The 20,060-nt window shown below is 41.4% G+C and overlaps 1 protein-coding gene across 5 annotated transcripts in view; it reads left to right on the plus strand.

Annotated features, from left to right (window-relative positions):
* LOC148025651 (G-protein coupled receptor) overlaps positions 1-20,060 on the plus strand; it is a 191,152-nt gene that overhangs the window by 116,408 nt on the left and 54,684 nt on the right. For all 5 annotated transcript variants that reach the window (XR_015693132.1, XR_015693133.1, XM_087692866.1 and 2 more), the window contains exon 8: positions 11,265-11,313. Coding sequence is in view for 3 of the 5 variants with exons in the window: in XM_087692866.1 (XP_087548992.1) it covers positions 11,265-11,313 (49 nt within the window). In the remaining 2 variants the exon portion in view is untranslated. The remainder of the gene's footprint in view (positions 1-11,264; positions 11,314-20,060) is intronic.

Consider the following 20,060-nt stretch of genomic DNA (forward strand, 5'->3'; position numbering starts at 1 on the left):
CTTGAAGAACTCTTTGCACATAGCGTCCCCTTTTAGCGTCCAAAAGGTAGCTACATTTGTGGAAAGAGCACTCTATCCTCCTATCCTCAAGGCTTGCAATAGCCATGCGAGCCTATAGCTCTTGGGTATGGAGTAGGGGATCGCTAGGAGACTCCTGTAGTAGCCTTTATATGGTTATTAAGTCTCATTGAAGGGCACTACTATTGAGGTTAAAGAGCTGTCTCTTGGCAAATTTTGCTCAACTCACCCAGGGATATTGCTACCTTCTTTGCAATCCCTTAGTCCTTGGCCCACTCCCTAGACCATAGCTATACAAATTGTCTCCTCACCTCCTTAGACCCGTAGGTCGTGTTTGGGATATGACAGTAATGGGGATCAAGGGTTGAGGCGGGGGTAGCTAGTGCGAGGAGAATCCGAGCATGATCTAAAAGGGTAGCTCATGGCAACTCACCATTGGCCCTCCCCATGTGCATCACACTCCCCCACATAGAACTTGTTTAGCCACTCTAGGAGGATACCACCTAGCTGCATGTATCCCCAAGAGATTTTAGAGAACCATCATGCAAGCAGAAGCTAGGTCCCTCCAAGCATCATGGGCTCTTATTGTAAAGATGAAAGCCTCCTAGGTTTGCTACCCCTCATTTGCCATGCCTTGGAAGTCCAAACCTCGACCCTCTTGGTCCTCTAAGGTCTTTAGATTGTTGAAGTCACTTGCAATAATCCAAGATTCCACCTTTGGCAATCCATCCACAATTTGTATCTAGAAGCATATGCGTGTGTGAACCTTTGTGGCATACACATTGAGGATCCCACCATAGGAATCTGCCGTGTCTAGCCGAACCCATATGACACTCCTTGCAATGATCATCTCGTGGTCCCGTGCATAAGATAGAAGACTTGGGCCTATGTACCAATAGAGTACTCCGAGTAGGTATGGGTACCAATAGGAAGAACCTTTCCCATCTTGCTGGTCTAGGAGAAGGTGAGCTTATAATCTTGTAGAAGAAGGATATTAATACATCCAACACAAGGAATGGTTGCAACTTGTAGCTCTTGCCAAATCGTCAACTTCCTAGGAATTCTCACCCCACAAGTAGAGACCGTTTACATTCCATGATGCTAGGTATATGCTCATGAGAAAAATCTATGGTTTTCCGAATAGGTTTTTGTTTAGCATGGTGGAAGACAAGGAGGAAAGGGAGTTGTGTGACATGCATTGGTGGTTGGAGGGGGCCTTAGAGGAAAAACTCCACTCCTCCATAGTGGTGCAAGGATGGAGGAGGGGGTGATGGGTCGCTTCTTAAACCACTACAAAATCCTCCAAGAGCTAGGTTGAAAGGCGTGTCTCATAGGTCTCGTAGTATCGAGAAGCTTGTGCAAATGGCCACTTGATCATGTCCATTGGTAGTATCCACTGCAGCGATGCATGTTAGATGATATTAAGGTGCGGGATCTGTGCTCCCATTTGCTAGTTAATGTCCATTACGCACCTTGATAGTGGTGTAGGGATGGAGGAGGGGGTGATGGTTGCTTCTTGAACCACTACAAAAGCCTCCAAGAGCCAGTTTGAAAGATGTGTCTCATAGGTCTCGTAGTATTGAGAAGCTTGTGCAAATGGCCACTTGATCATGTCCATTGGTAGTATCCATTGCAGTGATGCATGAATGAGGATATTAAGGTGTAGGATTTGTGCTCCCATTTGCCAGTTAATGTCCAGCACGCACCTCTACCATTGATCTAGTGGTAATTCCATTCTTGACTCTCTAGGCCACTGAGAGACATTCTTCGACAATTGGTCCCTTAGAACCTCCACGTGGTCTTGTGTCTAATTGCTATAGTGGAAAGTCTAGAGAAAAAAGAAAAAAGAAGTATAGTTCAGCTCGTCGACGGGCAGTGTGAAAGGAAATAGATGTGCTTTATCACCTTGTGACTTGGACATTACAAAGATTCCCACCTTTTAAGGTAGTGAGAACGCCCTAAAATCCACAACTCATGCATGTCTAGGAATTGCAGTGAAAGAACTCTTGTTGCAAGAGTTGGGTGTGGGGATGTACCTTGTGAAGGGCCACTTGCCTAGAGTAGGGGGAGGACATGGATATATGAGGCTCATCACACCTTGTGGGTGGAGGTTGTGGATGTGTTGTGGAGGGAGTAGGGAGTGGGGTTATGTGTGTAGCGATTTAAGTGCCAAATGGACTGTTGTGGAGGGGGCAGAATGGGAGGGAGGGTTTTGTCTCGAAGAAGGGAGCAGTGATGGTGGTGGTGGATTGTTGAAACTTCAAAATTGCATTCCTTCGTATTTTCAAAACAAGAAGTTTTGGAAACTCATAGAAACTATGCTTCCTTAACACCACATGTAACGGAAGATTATGTTTCACTCCCTTGACCATTTTCAACATCTATCTGATGTCTGCTTCGATATCCCCCCTTGCTCAGAGGACTGCATTTTCTTCTCTGCTGCTCCATCTGCAACCACTTGCCCATCTTCTTAGAGGCTTTCCTGTTGAGAGATAGGCATGTGAACCAAGGGTGGATAGGGCAGATGGGTGTGAATGGACTAGAGGGCACAGGGAGACCCTAACCCTAGCCATCTAGAGGCTATTTAAATAGCCTAGAGGTCACTCTCAAATGCAAAGAGAGTGTACAACTCATTAATCAAGATCTTGTTCTTGTACTTGAGCTCTCTCTCCCTCTTGTGCACACCTCATACTCTCACTTTGATATTTCAACATAATATCAGAGCCATCTCCGATCCAAAAGCTTCGTTCAACTTCATCTTCCACTAAGTGCACATGAGCATGTTATTTCCTCACTTGAACCTCTCAACCTCCATAGTGAAATTGGACCTACAGACCTTGGAGGAGATGGTGTGGCCAAAGTAGGCAATATTTTGCCTTGCTTTCTTCTACAGACCTCTTCCTCTACTCATGGTGCCCCATCCTAGTACATAAAACCATGACATTGTTGATGCACTAGCATGGCATTGTGGTTTATTCCAAATTTGGCATAGTTTTGACAGTGACATGTTTCCAGCAGCAGCGCACGCAGCACAGGGCACAATCTCTGGAGCTTCCATGGGGCATTTGTAGCCCCACAAGTGAGCTATTTAGACCTAAGAGGGTTTAGATAAATTTCCTCTCTATTGCCCATAATAAACAAAACCCTAACTGTGGTTTTCTTTGGAAGCCATAGCCCAAGCTTTAAAGCTTGGTTTTTTGAAAATTTTCACTCATTGAGGTCATCAACAATGATTTTAATCATTGATTTAAGCTTTGTGGAGTTTATTGCAGAGCTAAAAGCTCTAAACTCAAAGCATCCTCAACCAAAGGTGACTTCTCAAGCCGGTGACAATTGGGTTAATGTCTAGTGCTTCACCTATGCTTGGCAATGAGTGCTTCTTAGCACTAATGATAAATCTGTCTAGTGCTTCCTGCTTATTATTTTTAAAAATTCGGAAAGTTGTAGATCTTAAGCATGAATCAGTAAGTGCCTAAGTATCATTATATTTTTAATCATTGTAAGGCTATGTGTAGGTTATAAACACATAGATCATTGTCCTCATCCCTTTTTTTCTCTTATCTTGTAGAACATTGCATTTGAGCTTGCTACTTTTTAATAATTTCATTTGCTTTTGCATTTATTGGTTGTTGTGTAAAGGACTAGACACTACCATTGCCTAGTGCAATCGGTAAGACCTTCCTATCATGGCCATGGCCTATGCCGATGTTAGTCCTCAGATCCGCAAGCTCGATGGAAAAGACTTTTATCCATGGGGCAAGTATTAGTGAAGTACAAGATGATGAAGTTATTGATCCATTAAATCCACTTGATGTAAAATATGAAGAAAGATCCCAAGCCATAGTCATGCCATCTGGATTAATCTTTGATTCATCACATTGACCAACTCTGCATTGCCAAAGAGAAATGGGATGAGCTTGAAAAGCTTTATGGGGCTAGAGGAAAAAACTCAAATTTTTTCCTTAAGATTGAATTTTTTTAGCTTGGAGTATAAGCAAGGAGAAGACTTAGGTAAGTTCATCTCACACATGAAGGGGCTCATAGCATAGCTATTCTCAGTTCAGGATCCAATTCATGATGAAAATGCTATTGCAATTCTCTTGAAAGCCGTAAAAAAGGTATTCACAACCCTTGTAAAAAAGGTATTCACAACCCTTGTAAAAAAGGTATTCAGGCATCTACTTCAATAGCCCATGAGCAACTTTTAGTTCACACTGTCTCCACTAAATGCTCCTTTTGCAATAAAAAGGGACATCTTGTAAGGAACTGTTGCAAAAAATATCCTAACAAGATGAAGTGCAACAAATGTAAGAGGATAGGGCATATTACTAGTAAATGCATTACCACCCTTGAAGGACCAAAAGAATTGGATGTGATGATCGACTCTTCTAAATCTATAAATTCTCTACCTATAAGCACTCTTGTAGCGTGATCTATAAAGGCATTCCATTTAGTTGAGAGGGGGAACATTAACATGTCTTGTAGTCCAATGCCTCTCTGGCATTGAGGGGGGGGAGATAGGCATGCGAATCCTATGCATACAAGGGTGGATAAAGGTAGATGGGTGTGAATGGATTGGAGGATAGGGGGAAACCCTAACCCTAGCCATCCAGAGACTATTTAAAAAAGCTAGAGGATACTCAAATACAGAGAGAGTGTACCTTTTGTACTTGTGAACAACTCGTTCAGCAAGATCTTCTTCTTGTACTTGAGCTCTCTCTCCCTCTTGTGCACACCTCGTGCTCTTACTTTGATATTTTAACATTTCAAACTGATTGATATTTGCATTTTATTCTTGCAACCACTTGAGATTTCTTCTTCAATACTAGTAGCTAGAGAGGACTGCCTGTTGCTCCCTTTACTGTTGTCCACATCCGTTTGGTGTCTTCTTTGACATCTTTGTGTTTGAAGGGCTACGTTTTGCTTTTTCAATGAGGATATCAAATTTTGATGCTTTGCTTAGCATTTGATCAAGTATTAATCAAATGTGTAAATGTGATGTGCACATGTGATGTGCAAGTTAGTTATTTCCTAATGATAGGCTAAGGACCCTGAGAAGTCAGTGAATATTAAAGAAAAAGTTGTAATAAGTTATATTAGTTAGGTACTAGATGGTACCTGGTGACAAATTTTGGCCTAGATTATTTTAATTAGCCATTAATGCTAGTGGTGACATTACGAACTAGGCATTAATTAATTAATTAATGTTAGTTCAGGGACTAATATATGCTTAGGAATACTAGGATGACAAATTGGTCAATCCGATTTATTTTTTGCTTTGTATAATTAATTTTCTATGCAAGAATTAAGTATTAAACTAATTTTTCGAACTAATATTTGAAAAAATTAATTTAATTGGGCTAAAAATTAGTGAAAAATGCAATTAGAAGGCTGCCATGTAAAGGGTATCAGAGGTTGTGGAGCCTCATTTCATTATGCATATGCAAGGTGAACTTGAAAGTGCCAAGCCAATTCCTTTTGGACAACAAGTCATGCATGCTAATGTGGATTGCCTAGGATACTTTGGTGCTAGTTTAGTTTTCCAAGCAATAGTTAATAATGCTTTAGCTAGGGGAATGCAAGGATTAAATGTATTTGGTATGTAGCCACCTATGTATGGTATGAAAAGCCCAATGTATCTTGGTATGGCAAGTGGAATGAAAAACTAATGTATAGCAATGTTGGCTTGATGCTCAAAGGGGCAAGTTTGGCAATGCATATATGCACCCCACTGTGTTTGGGACTCATGGTATTAATGTTGGTTATGCAAATGCTTTGTATAGTGCTAGTCACGAGGGAAATGCAGTTAATGTATCCTTTTCGGTAGCAATGTGAAAGTTCCAAGGATCTATGTGGTCCAAAGAGACAAAGGCCTAGAGTCTAGTGCACGTATCAAGGTAAGTGAAGTTAGAGGTAGATTTTCCATGTGCTTCTTGGTAAAGTTTTAGTATTGTTTCACCTATCGAAGGATGCAAATGAAAGGAGGAATGTGACTTGGCTGATCATCCCAATGATGCACTTTATTATGACGTATTTCAGTTAGAGCCGATTTCAGATTAGCCTCATTTAGGTTTAGCAGAGTATAGAAGGTCTAGAACATTGCTTGATGCTTAAGGGGGAGGTTATACATCCACTCCCCTAGTGATGGTGGACAACTCAGTTATGCAGTGGATCTTGGATGCACTTGGTTTGCATCCAAGGTATTGTATGTTAATAGTATTTTTGCCATTGGGATCACTATTCACTGTAGTAGTCACTATGAGTTGGTGCGTAGATGTGAATGGTTTGCAATTAGGCTTTGAAACTATATATTTGCAAAGCTATTGACATGTATGGAATACATGGAATGTACACTTGGATGTGATGTACATTTGCAATGCATACATGGGATACATGGATTGTATACAATGTACATTTGCAGGTGATGCAAGACAAGTACATTTGCATGAGTTATATGCGGTTTGCAATTGATGTATGCTTTACATGAGTATCATGTAGTACATCATTGCTATGAGACACTCATTATGCTCAATTATGTATTAATTTTCCTTAGTGATCAAAGCATATGGATGCATCCCTTATGGTTATGATAGTGGTTATTATTCATCCATGAGCATGTTTAAGGAATAGGTGCACATGTTATTTGACTATGATGCTAGCATCTATTTCCAAAAGCGGCAATGGATGCTTTTGACAAATTGTAGTGCAATTGAGGGAGATTGCAAGGATTTCAAGGGAGAGGTTGGGAGAGCAGGGAAGAGAGCTGTTGCTGCAATTTTCCAGCCATCCGAGACTATCAGAGAGCTGCTGCCAACAACTGATTAGGAGGCCATTGGAGGTAGATAACAGCACCTATAGGCTATCTATAGGCTGGTGATGGAAATTTTGGGGCCCACAAGGGCAGGTGATCGCATGTGGGGATCCTATTGATGGTGGGCTGCAGTGAATCAGCCATTCACAGCATGGGAGCATTAATTCTCAATCAATTTTGGCGATGAAACTCTGAAATTTCTCGTCGCTTGCTTCTTCTCTATTGTCTTAGCCAATTTGTAGCTGCTCTTAAGAGATCTCAGCCAAATTCAGGCCTGAGAGGGCAATATTGAATAATTTCTACTGCTAAATCCTAATTTACAGAAAAAATTAGGGTTTACCAGCCACCTTAAGAAGAGTGCTTAGAATTCAGGGCCTAGTTCTTGAAATTGAGCAGCTTAAATTTGAGGATTCTAGAGAATTTCAAGAGGCCAACTGGCCAACATTAAGTTTGGGGCAGAATTTGTCTTGTAAGGAGAAAATTGAATGCCAATCTCCAAGTAAATCAAGGGGCAAATTGGTTTGAAGGATTGTTGGTTGCTATGGATAGCGAGATATATTGAAGATTGAAGGAGATCGGGCTTGATCTCAGTGTACTTCAACCTTTAGCAATACAAGTTAAAGAAATACTGCAAGCTGTCCATTGTCCAAGATTAAGTGGTAGTGCTGCCCTTTCAGTTTATGTGAATTTTATGCTTGTTGTGATTAGTGCTTGATTAGGCTAATTACCACCCTATCCAAGAAGGAAGGGTGGTTTAACACTCCCTCCACAATGCACATTACTTCTATAGGAGCTTTCTTCTTGATTAGCCTTCTTTCTACACAATGCACATTACTTTCAGTTATCATAGCCTATCTTCATTTCTTCTTGATTAGCCTTCTTTCCCTCCACAATGACTGTTGTCTCCATTGCAAAGCATGCCATTTCTTTACATTGGAGAGAGGTTGAGACAACTTCTCTTCAATAATCCAATCAGATCCTAGATTGAATAGTTTAGGACAGTTGCATATTTCTTGGGGGAAGGGGGATTTTGTCAAAGATTGGTAGCATTGTTGGAGAGTAGGTCTCGTTCATAGACCACCCTCCATCTTCAAAGACGAGGCTAGAAGGATGAAGGCTAGCTGATGAATCAGTCCATAATACAGGAGGGACTCCTTAGTGCTTACTTCATAGACTTGGGATTTTCCTTTCTCGAAAAGGAGTGTGCTGCTTTTGGTGATAGCCATCAGGAGCTAGGGGTTCTTTCGTTTCATAGTTTATATTGAGAGAGGAGCTAGACTTAATATATTAAGTATATTGGTTGCAGCAAAAGGAGGGCCAAAGTAGTAGCAGATTGTGACTGTAAGTGCTACACATTAATCCTGACTGAGCTGGCTGCACTCAAGAAGGTGGATTGGGCACACCAGAGGAAACTTTTTCCAAGACAGATCTTCAGACATCCCCTTTTTCCAGTATACGACTAGGCTAGGCAGGAGGATGTTGATGAGTAGCACCAAGACAACTAATTCAGTCATTCATCAATAATTCAGACATGGCATTTCTTGCTCTTCTCGACAGATTTTCGGAGATTGGAGTGCAGTTTGGGCCCTAGGAGATCTCACTGTTCTTGTGGCTATTCACATATAAAAGCCAGGCAGTATGCAGCTGGTTGAAAATTGGCAGAGCCCCAGTGTTACATTTGAGATGCAGTGTGATAGAGGAGACTCCGAGACTGCATTTGGGATTGTCTTACAGGGTTCCAGAGGTCTGAAAAAGAGTCCCTAGATCAGTATTCAATGGCAAGTGTCATGGAGACATGATAGTGACCTGGGGTACAATAGTATGGTTACAGATAGTGGGTCCTCTTGCATGGATGAGGACTTTCAGTTATCATAGCCTATCACATCAGCCAAGTGTCATCCCCACCATAGAATTTTCTCAGCTAATGTGGAGAGCAGGTCAATATCAAAGATAGGAGGTCATTGGCAGCATAACCACTTGGGACATTGGGACAGTGAAATGCAGTTCCACTGAGGCTACAGAGTGACAACATATTCCTACTTTAGAGACTCTTCCCTGTATGGGATCATTTACACTCTTAGACATAGATGAGAGAGGCTACAGGGTGAAATGCAGTTCCACTGAGGCTACAGAGTGACAACATATTCCTACTTTAGAGACTCTGTTCCCTGTATGGGATTATTCACACTCTTAGACATAGATGAGAGAGGCTACAGGGTGATTTAGATTGTACGCATAGGAGGCAAGCTGCCTTTCTACATACCTGGGAGTTTGGCAGCTTCTTTCACTTAGGAATTTCCAACATGATTTAGCATTATAGACTGCTGGGATCCTTATTTACTAGTCTTGTACTTAATATTTCAAATCTCATATCCAATCTCAATGCAGAGACCAATGTTGGTTTGTGTGAGAACAAAGTATAGGTATGCGTACATTGATGCATGCTACTTTGAAGTTTCTGCCTCCACCTCTAGATGTGCCACTATATGGGATAGATTTCTATACCTCACACTATACACTAGTGTTATGGAGTCTTCTAGCTCGGGAAGCAGGTTTCAAGCAGAGACTTCAGCTGCTACAGCCAGCTAGCATGTCTCGTTTGCATATTGAAGCTGATTTTTGAGGATGTTTGGAACTGCAATGGTTTCGTAATGAACATGCAGGGTTAATCTTATACTTCACACAGAGACGGGACCATAGCCAGGAGGAAACTTTGAACTGTTTTAAATAATGGTGTTGACATTTCAGGTCAAAATAGACAACCGTTTACTTTGTGAGAAAAGAAGTTTCCTAATTTTGTCTCTTATCCTTCAAAGTTTGAGTCACAAACTGATGCACAGTTAAAATATATGCAAAATGAAAATTTCACAAAACCCAACATTGCTCCAAAGCATGTCTATGACCTAACAATTCCAGGCAAAAACCATGGCATACTTTTCAAACCTTATTTATGGAAAATAGTGGCTGAACATATTTGCTTCTATTCAAAACACTGGGATTGCTACACAAAGCAACTGAAGCAAAATGACAATATACAAATTGTGGGGAGGTCAGTCTCATCGTGGCATAAAGACTTGTAGGGCTTAGGCAATGGTGAGGATAAATTCCTTACGCTCAGCTCTGTCATATTCACGGGATGACCAGGAGGTGCCGTTCAGCATAGATGGCTCCCCTTAGAAAAAAAGGGATTCACAAAGTATCAAGTATAATGATATTAAAACCAAGGTCTGAAAATGATCAACCTTTGCTTACGGAATTTGATTTCCTTGACCTGTGTGACATTGTACCAATGTACTTTCACTGTGGCATAGCGTGATCTTCAGCAGCATCATTTGTCTAAATGTCAAACCAAAACCTAAACTTCTATAGGTAGTGAATAAAATTACATTTGCATGCCTACGCAACAACCCTTGAAACCCCCTCTAGGAAAAAAGCGGTTCCTGCCAGCCCCAGACCGAGCCACTGCCATGTTGTATACACGTCAACGCTGAGCACAAGGAATTTATCCATCTCGTTAGGCAACCAAGTCTAAGATCATGATTGATGTGTGGCTATCATTTATCGTCGTGATTGCAAGGGAGATTTGATGCACAGGGTGGCAAAGAGTCTTTATTGGCTCCATGTTGGCTTCTATTCACTTCAGACCATAAAAGGGAAACATGCTTTGCAAAATCAGCAGAACTGTCGTGACAGATTTCTTCTTAAAACAGCAGGTCTTTCTAGCTGAAAGAGGACCCAAAGGAGCCCCTTAGTGGCTTAATACCCTATGCCTGGTCAGTTTGAGGTTTTGAGACCCCAGCTCATGGTTACTAATGTTCCTATATTTCCAGATGTATTTAATCAGATGAATCCATTTTTTTGGACAGAACCCAAAAAAGAAAGCAGGACTTGTAGCAGATGAAGTATATTTGAGTGCATATTGAAAAAATAAGTAAAATTATAAATAAGACATTAAAGAGCTCTAGTAAAAAACAAGAAGCTCAAAGAACAAGACATTAAAGTGAACACATTTCAGCTGATATCAAGTGCCAGTTTTTTGCAAAGTTGTAATTAGGTGGGGGAGATCAAAGATGTTACATCAAATTGTTGTTCTTGGTTTTAGGACTTCAAATTTTGAATGTAAAACTGCAGGATGAGACAAGGCTTAAAGAGTATTCTCAAATGCGATGGTAAAGGGACTGGTGATTGAAGTTGATGTATTTTAGACTTGATGTATCTTCATATCTTTTAATTTTCCTTTTTAAATGACATTTCATAATAATATTGATGGCTATGAAAGATGTGAGCAGCTGCATGTTGTAAATTCACGTGTGTCTTGCTTGCGGTTGATTTTCAATAATTTCTGTTCTTTCATCAGTCATGAACTCTGTGAGGACTGTGTTCAGCCATTTAAGTAAATTTGTGATCTAATATGTTATGAAATATGTTGTATCAGATGACTTTGGGTGCATTTGTAATGCAACATATGATGATAGTTTATGCAGGTAGGTCTTCTTCAGGTCGATATTTTTTCAATCACATATTTGGACATAAAATTGTATAACCTAAATTAGCATAAGATCTTGAATGTATGGCTTTGTCCTTTGTTGGAAAATGTGACTTTTGATCTGGTCTAAAACATTACAGGCTGAGCACTAAACCAGACCTTAAGAGGGAATGACTTGTATTGTTTAGCCCTTTTCTTCTCTAAATTCAGCATTAGATGAACTGAAAGCTCAGGAGACTAGTGTAGTTACTCTTCTCTCTTAGACTGTCATATATGAACATATTGTAGAAGGGTCTGTGAGGGCTGTACCCACCCCTGATCCTTTTTGTAATGTTGTGCCATGTCAAGCTATTCCTTTGTTGTACAGACTGTTCCTAAAGGAGGAGTATGCCATATAATCATCACAAAGTTGGACAACATCAAGCAGGCAATAGCGAACCTGAATACCTAACAGGATGAAGTATACAGTGCTCAGGATCATTTTATTTGCACAATCAATGGGATCCATTTAGTCCAAACATGTCCAGGCATCCACCTTTCATGCAGGTCATCATGTCAAAAATCATGTGTGTCTTTGTCAGAGCCATTTTGATTATATTCAGTCCCTAAAACCCTGGAGATTTGTGGAAACTATAGACTGTTTACTCTCATTCTAGACTTCAAAAGAGCTCACTCCTGCTGCCAAGCTAACAAAAATGGAGGAGAGGGTATAAGGAGAAGCAACTTGCAACCCCAAAGAGGATGATTGAGTGATCTTCCTCCTTATGGCCATAAGATAGAGAGGAGAAGCAACATGGAGGGTAATACAGAAGGCAACTTGGATGCTCAAAGTGGGATCAGGAAGTGGTGCTCCTCCCTATGGCCATGGTGAAGATAGAGGAGGAAGTCATGCAAGGGAGAAGAGAATGCATGTGCAGCCGCTTTAGATGTCTACAAACTAGAAGTAGAAAGCACAGCATTATCACAATCAAGTACTTATCCATTTTAGAATTAGGGTTAACACTTTCACTCTCCACCTTCTAGTGGCCATATTTGGACTTCTGCAACTTGAAATGGATTCAATAATGTCCTCCAAATGCAGCTTTCTTTTTCCGCCCCTTTGTCAGCCCTGTCTTGTGCCCCTCTCTCTGAGTCTCCCCTTTTGCCCTGGTTTTAGTTTGCCATCCAAACCTGTGCAGTGAGGCATGTAAAGAAATGCACATAAATAGAATACAAACACAATTGTATGACAAAGCATAGATTGGTAAGGATACTTGGAAGATAAATTGGCTTAGCCAATTTAATTATTGATTTGGTGGAATTATTTTTTTGAGCACGAAAATAGTTATTAGATTAATATTCTGAAAATTAATTTGATAAGTTGATTAATGCTGAAAAATGGGATTAGAAGGCTGCCACTTGGCAAAACTTGCCCATGGAAGTGAAATAAACCTTTTTGGGGGCTGGAGGAACTCTATGCTAGCCATTGTGAGAAAGAAGGAGGCTGTTGAGAGCATACAGTATGTGACAGCAGTTTAGAGCCCTCCAGGGGTAGATGACAACAGCCCAAGGTCATTTTGGTGTAGATGATGGTATGCAGGATAGGGCAACAGTCTCTCTAGTGGTCCTAAGCTGTAGACAGCTTCCATGGTAGGGCAGTAATAGTGTAACGTGTCCACCTGTTCCCATCAGGATACGTCTTAGCAGTCCATCGGAAAAGAGGTCTAGAAAGCGTCGCCCAGCACTCCCATGGAATGTTACGGGATTTGCGATCTAGGAATTTCTGCGTCTGCCATGTAGCGGAAGTATTCTGGCCGTTCCCACTTAGGACCAACCTGAATCAGGGTTTTCCCTATTGGTCATTTTCTAAATGGCAACTAGCGTTGAACCCGAGTGAACTACTTTACGCAGAAACGCCATGTTCCAAGCGGATTCACGCTGCACTTGGTTCAAGGAGAATGGGAAACGAGAGGGATGCAAGCTGAACCTCTCTGCCATAGAGCATAGTCCCATTCCGTTTCCCTAAAACAATGTAAATCGGGATTATTATAACTTAGACTCTAGGTCAACGCCCTTGCTGTTCGTGTCCTTTGAACGATCTTCGTGCTGTCCATCATGATTGAGAAAAGTTTCCGGCCAACCGGGACCACCCATCCGTAGGATAGACCCATGGTCACATCCACCGCACTTTCCTCAAGTTATTGTATTTATTTAATTACCTACCACATTTAGTTGGACATGCATCAATCAGCTTCCTTAATTAGCCCGTTAGGCACTGGTTCCTTCACGTAATCATAGCACTTAACATAGAAAAGCAATGTCAAACAAGTTCCTTTTCAACAGCTTATCATATTTATCTTTGGAATACATTTATAAAGTCCAGGCCGTAGGTTTATCCATAATCCGCCCGAAGGCTATCCAGGAATCCACAGGGATTATTAATCCAAGATTTCACCCGTAGACTAGTATGTGGGCCTCGAGATCCAATCCCGAGTCACGTTGGCCTCTTGTGTAGGGCCCGGAAGGCGAGGGATTTACGGCCAGAGCCCCCTCTGGCACCCAAGCGTCCTCCTGGTCCAAGTAGCGCTCAACGGAGAGACCTCTCGCGGCGGGTTCGGTCCACCTTTCCGGCGCGGTTAACAACCCCCTTGGTTAGGGTCAGACAGGCAGTCGGGGGTAACTGAAGCTGCCTCTCCCTTCAGGCCTTCAACCTAAAGCATTAGATATCTTTTCATCCTTTAATTTCTTGAGCAAACAAAGCAAACAGTGCTCTAAACTGCTGTTACAAGCACAATCATTTCCAGTGGTCGTTATTTTGGCCAACTGCTAAGGAGTGAATCCTTTTTTTCGAATGCATCCAGCACTCGATCCGGGATCAATTGCAACTTAGCAAGATTCCCAAGGGTTTGTTTGTTAACCCTTATATCCTTGGGTTAGGGCCGTACCCTATTAACCCAACTTAACCAATACCTTAAGTTCTATTAGCAGTAAATATGTTATTCCAATTTATTGATTGGTCTTTTGCTTCCAAGCAATTATCTAACTCCCTTATCTTGGTCTCTTTTCCCAAGAAAGGTGCTATGTCAGGATGACTACTCATCCTCTTGCAAGATAACTTGCATAAGAATCTGTCAATCTCATTCTGTGGAATTGGCCATTCCCTTGTGATCAAATCACAAGATCATGCGACTCTGCAACTTGTTGCACGAGTGTCGCATCTAATCCATGGGACTATTCTACCCATCGAATGGTATCTTCTAATCACGAAATCATGATTAGATAGGAAACAGGGTTAGGGTGTCTTCATAACAATCCGTTCCTGATTGCACTAGGCCGATATTGTCGGTTCTAAGGTTCCAAATTTAAACCGAGTTTCATCTTTTTAGCGAGCGATCCTTAGGGTAGAAACCCTAGATTGTTTCTCGCAAGTACGTTCTATTGTCCCTACATTCCGTGAATGTGGGCAAGTCTTTAGGTTTAAGAGTTTCAGCTTTGGCAATAAGAGCGATTAGGTCATGTCCTCAACATGCTAAACCCTAGTTAGCTCTTTGGGATATGTTGCATTAAATTAACCCTTCCTAAACGAGTCCCTCGCGGTTGTTAGGTGTTTAGGTTTAAACCAATTTACTTGTCTATTCTTGAAGATATTTTCGATACCATTTCCGTAACCACATAATGTCTTGTCTATGTATGAGTAGTTTTACAATCCCTAACTTTTCCGACTAAGATCAAAGCGTAGTTAAGTTATGGCATAATTCCTAGTGATCCTTCTATAACATGTAATCAAGATTCATGCTACTAAGCTTTAGGGCTTTATGATTGAACCATGTAGACTTTTTCTAACAACTATGCAATTGAAACGAGATTTATGCCATTTGCCTAGAGTTTAATCTTCTTCATGCAGCCTAGAGTCATTTTCAGGACTAGCAATTTCCTACGATTGTTAGCAACCTTCTTTAAAGAACCATTTCGAAGAAAAGATGGTCAATAATGCGATTTATTCCTTCCATGCATAATCGAAGTGTACTATCATTATTTTGACTTGTAAAGATGGGCATTAGTTAATCTAAGTTCGTTACTTTGCAATGCATAAAACCCACTTGCTAGGAATACATAGAGATCTTATGCTCTTTCTTTGTTCGTTTCATTGCGAAATACCAATGACCGAATTCCTCCATCGTGGGCTATTTATTTTAAATTAGTCAAAGTATTTTAATCGAAAAATGCATCCTATCTCCATAAATGATCTAAGCACAATTGAATTATAATGACGTAAATAAAAAATTAGGAAGGAAACCTGCCTTATGGTGAAATGTCCACATGGATGCTAGGAGATGATCCTCCTACGTTTGCGCCTTGTGCCTTCTTAGGAGCCATCGCGAATTTGCCTTTTCGTCTTGGACGCAGATTTATGATCTTGGCCGTCTCCTTCGCACGTGGAACTCCCTTTGTGATTCGGCTTCCTTGATGAATTTCACCGTCTTTTGGAATCGAGCTTTAGAAGGCCTTAAAGGATGCCTCCACGAAGTAGGGAATGGATTTGAGAGGGAAGGCTTTTAAAAGGAGACCAGGGTTATAAGGACCAATTTGGGAAGGCTCATGGAAGTCCAAGGGAGGTAGTTTTAAATGGGCTTTGTGAAATGCTAAAAGGGGGCAAAAGGTTTAATTCCCGGGATAAGTCGAACTTTAAGGGGACTTGGGTGGGAATTTCAAGAAGAAGGAACTAAGGTGGAAATTTCGAGGAGAAAGGGGACTTACGTGGAACTTGCGAGGGAATGGGTGTAAAAATCTCGGGGGGGAATAAGGGTTATTAAACCCACTTGGAAGGGCAATAGGAAAGGCCCACGGGAAAGGGCTTTGGATCCGGGGGGGGGGGGGTTTATTAAAATGGAATTGGTGGAAAACAAAGGGGGGGAAAAGGGGTTAAAAAAAAACCTTCTAGAGGAAGGCTTAAGGAAGCCACAGGAAGGGGGGACTTAGCTCCTCCCCTTAGAAGCTTCCAAGAAGCTTCTTGGAAGCTTCTACAAGCGTGCTTACAACACGTGGAGGAGAAGGAAGATGTTTTCAACGGCGGCTTGCTGGCGGCCAGGGCCGAGATTATGGCTTCGGCGGTGCTCCTCACGGGAGCTGGCGGCTCCACTCCCTCTCTCTCACACGGCTTCCTCCACGACTCCACCTTAGGCGGCGTTACGCTGTCTCCTTTCACTTCAACGGCGGCGTCCCGTCCTATATCACAGTCTTTCCTCCTTTTCACTCACCCCCCCCCCCCCCACGCGGCCTTACGCATGGCACTCACCCCCTCCTGCAAGCTCCAACAAGGAGCTTAATCAGCCTTGCTATTCCCCTCTCCTCTAGCACGACTGTCGGGCTAGGGGAAAGAGGGGATAATAAAAAAATTTACCATAATTCCAAGAATTATCCTTTTGGCCTCCTAAGAGGAGGTTCTTATGAAGAGCACGGTTTAGAAATTGGAAATATTACAAATAGTTTCTCAGCATTTCTTGTAATAAAACTCTAAAATTTCTCTCTCTACAGCATTTTCTCTCATCCCCCAGCAATCTCTCAAGTTGTCTTTGTAAAGTCCAGCCATTTGAGTTATCAAAGGTGGAGATATTGGAAAATCTTTGCTGTGTGAGGTCCTAAGACTTAAATTCTAGCAGCTCAATTGAAGAATTTCAAGGAGATTCAAGAGGACAGCCAGTTAGAATCAGATTTGGGGCTGAATTTGTCTTTCAAGGAGCAAGTGAGGGCCACTCCCCAAGCAAACCAAGGGGCAAATTGGTTTGAAGGCTTGCTGGTCATTTATGACATCAAGAGGCAATTGGGGAGTGAAGAAGATTTAGAGAATCTCATTGTATTCCATCTAGATTGCAATTCAAGATAAAGAAATACTATAAGGGGTGCCAGCTTTGGGGCCTACAGGTTGTCTAATGTCCAAAGATTAAAGTGGTAAAGTTTGCGTTTCAATTTATGTAATTTGTTTATTTGTTGTAATTATTGTTAAATTAGGTTTTAAGTTTGATTTTGATTTTGGTTTTGTGCTTCCTTGCCCTTTCTTTGCTGCTCAAATTATTCAAAAGGCGGGAATCTACTACCTATGAGTTGCCAGAATTGGAAGAAAATAGTGGTCATGATACAAGGGCTAGCCAGGAAGATATGGAAGATGAAGAAGTAAAGGATATGGTTGCAAAGGATGAGGAGAACTGAGAATCCGGTGACAACTAGGATTTTGGCACATACCGGAGGATGTGCAGGTTCAAAGGGGATGGATGTGGTGATGTTATAAGGACACAATGTGAAAAAGTATGGAATGCATCATCATCCGACCTTTTTATTATCTAGAGAGTCAATGTGATCTGAGCCATTAGTACTAGTGTGAGTTGCATGGATTATCCGAAAATACTAGATTTTTGGATAATTTTGCTCTATTTTTTATATTATTTATTATAAAAATCCGAAAAAGTTAGAAAAAGCTTCTAGATTAGAATGGCATGCAAAAAGCTAGTTGCTTTTTCAACCAATTAGGGGATTTTCACAAGAAGGACAGATTGATGAAATCGCGCGCATCGCGATCGTTGTAAACAAGTTGAAAACTGCAGATTGAACTGAAAGAAGAAGGAGTGATTTGGGAGATCCGTGATCAGGCGTCTTGGGGTTTTACCCCCCTTTCGAAGCCATCGCAGCCATCAGATTTGGGTTCCGAGCAGCAGAGGAGCTGTAATTTTTATACACGTTTTGTTCTACGAAGAAGCTCCAGGAGATCTAATGCCTCGAGATTGCTTATGAGTAGCGCGAAGATTCCAGGTTCTTTCAATATATATTGATTCAATTCATTGTGATTTGTTTTTGTAGTGTTTACCACTTGGGTATTCTCTATCTTCTCTTCCATCTCCTATCTCTACTTCCTTCTACTTCTGATCCCCGGTGGATTCGACCTTTCGACAAAAACCCCTTCGACAACGTGCCTCCCATTAAGAGTATCTCATACCATCCTAAAAGAGATATAGCAATACCTATCAAGTGTGAACCATCACAATTTGTGAGTAAAAGTAGTTTGTACACATCATCAAATTTGTCTCCCCCAATTTCTTCTCGAGATGAGGACATCTCAATTTCTCTAAGGGGGAGAGGATGTAATGTCTATTCCCCTTCGCGCCCCCCCCCCCTTGTCGTCAGCCAGGACGCCCTCCCCTGTGGTTTGCAGTAACCGCGTTCCCAGGTTTGATGGCTGTCCCATCCAGCTCATTTAATGCATAAGTAGCATTATCAAACACCTGTCTTACCACATAGGGTTTGGAAACTTTATGCATAGCACTATGCTGGTTATCTAAACTGCTATCATAAACCAATACCCAATCCCCATCTTGTATGGTTCTTGGTCTCAGTCTATGTCTTTTGTCAAACCGTTTCTTGTTCTGTATCCTTGCTGCCCTTAACTTTGGAGTTGGTGCCTCTATGTCTTTTGACTTTCTTTCCAACTGTCTACTACGTAAGTCCAACAACTGCTCTCGATTCAACTCCTCCTCCCAAGGTAACACACTCCATGTGACTGTCATCTCTTCTATCGGCATGATAGGTTTTTGACCATACATCAATTCTGCAAGCATATATCCTGCAATAGCACTATGAGTTGATTTGTCAGCCCACAAAGCATAAGGGAGCAATCGTGGCCACTCTTTTACATTCTCTCCACATGCTTTTGCCAATGCCTTCACAATAGGTGGATGATCTCTTTCACTTTTGCCATTTCCTTCAGGGTTATATGCTGATGTTAAAGCAAGATTTATCTCCAATCGTACAAAGAAATCATGAGCCTCATCTGCATCTAGCTCACCCCTATCTGCTATAATTTTTTCCACAGCCATATCGACAAAAGATCTCTTCTAAGAGAAAAGTACATACGGCATTTGTCGTCTTAGTACGTAGAGCTCTCTCTTTCACTTGATTAGTCAAGTCTTTACGAGCAAGCACAAGATACCTCAGGCATTGTGACCAAATCCACCACCCACTTAAAATGAAGAGACAATGGATATGTGGGTTGCAATCCATCCCGATATCTTAGAGTTGAATACATTTGACATGTTGTGCATGTTTCCACAAAGTGAGCAATATCCTTATACATAGCCTGCCACCAATATCTTTCTTTGATCTTTGTAAAAGTACCCCAAACACCTCTATGACAAGCCCACAAGCTTTCATGAAATTCTTGCATTACTTTTACTTGTGAAGCTTTGTCACCCAAAACTCGCAATGGCATACCCTATTTCTTTTTAGCATGTTTCCATAAGTATCCATCTTCTAAAAAAACCCATACGCTTTCCTCTTGATTTTCTTAAACTCCTCATCTGACCATTCATCTCTCTTTGTTAATGTACTGAGGTATTGACCAATTCTTAGCCACTCTCCTGCATATTTGTCTTCCAGAAACACTTCTACACAAGATACAAAACATCTAAAGTGTCTTCTCTTTGTTGTCCAAGCTTCTGTTAATGTTGTAGCAACACCTTGCGTTGCTAAATTCACTCTTGCAACATCATTTTCAGCCATAAGAAATTCATCTTCTTCCTCCTCATCCATCATCCCATCTTCATTCTCATAACGTGCTCGAGATAACATGTCTGCCACTGGGTTATCTCTTCTTGCAATATGCTGAAATTCAGGATTCAAAGATTTGATGTATGCAATCCACCGGAGCATAGCAATGTCCGGAGTAGCACTAATAATCATACCCAATACCGGCAAACAATCTGTCTCAATGACTACATG

Source organism: Lygodium microphyllum, chromosome 14 (genome assembly GCF_053477565.2).
Source record: "Lygodium microphyllum isolate KBCC chromosome 14, Lygodium_microphyllum_v1.1.10, whole genome shotgun sequence".
Lineage (NCBI taxonomy): Eukaryota > Viridiplantae > Streptophyta > Polypodiopsida > Schizaeales > Lygodiaceae > Lygodium > Lygodium microphyllum.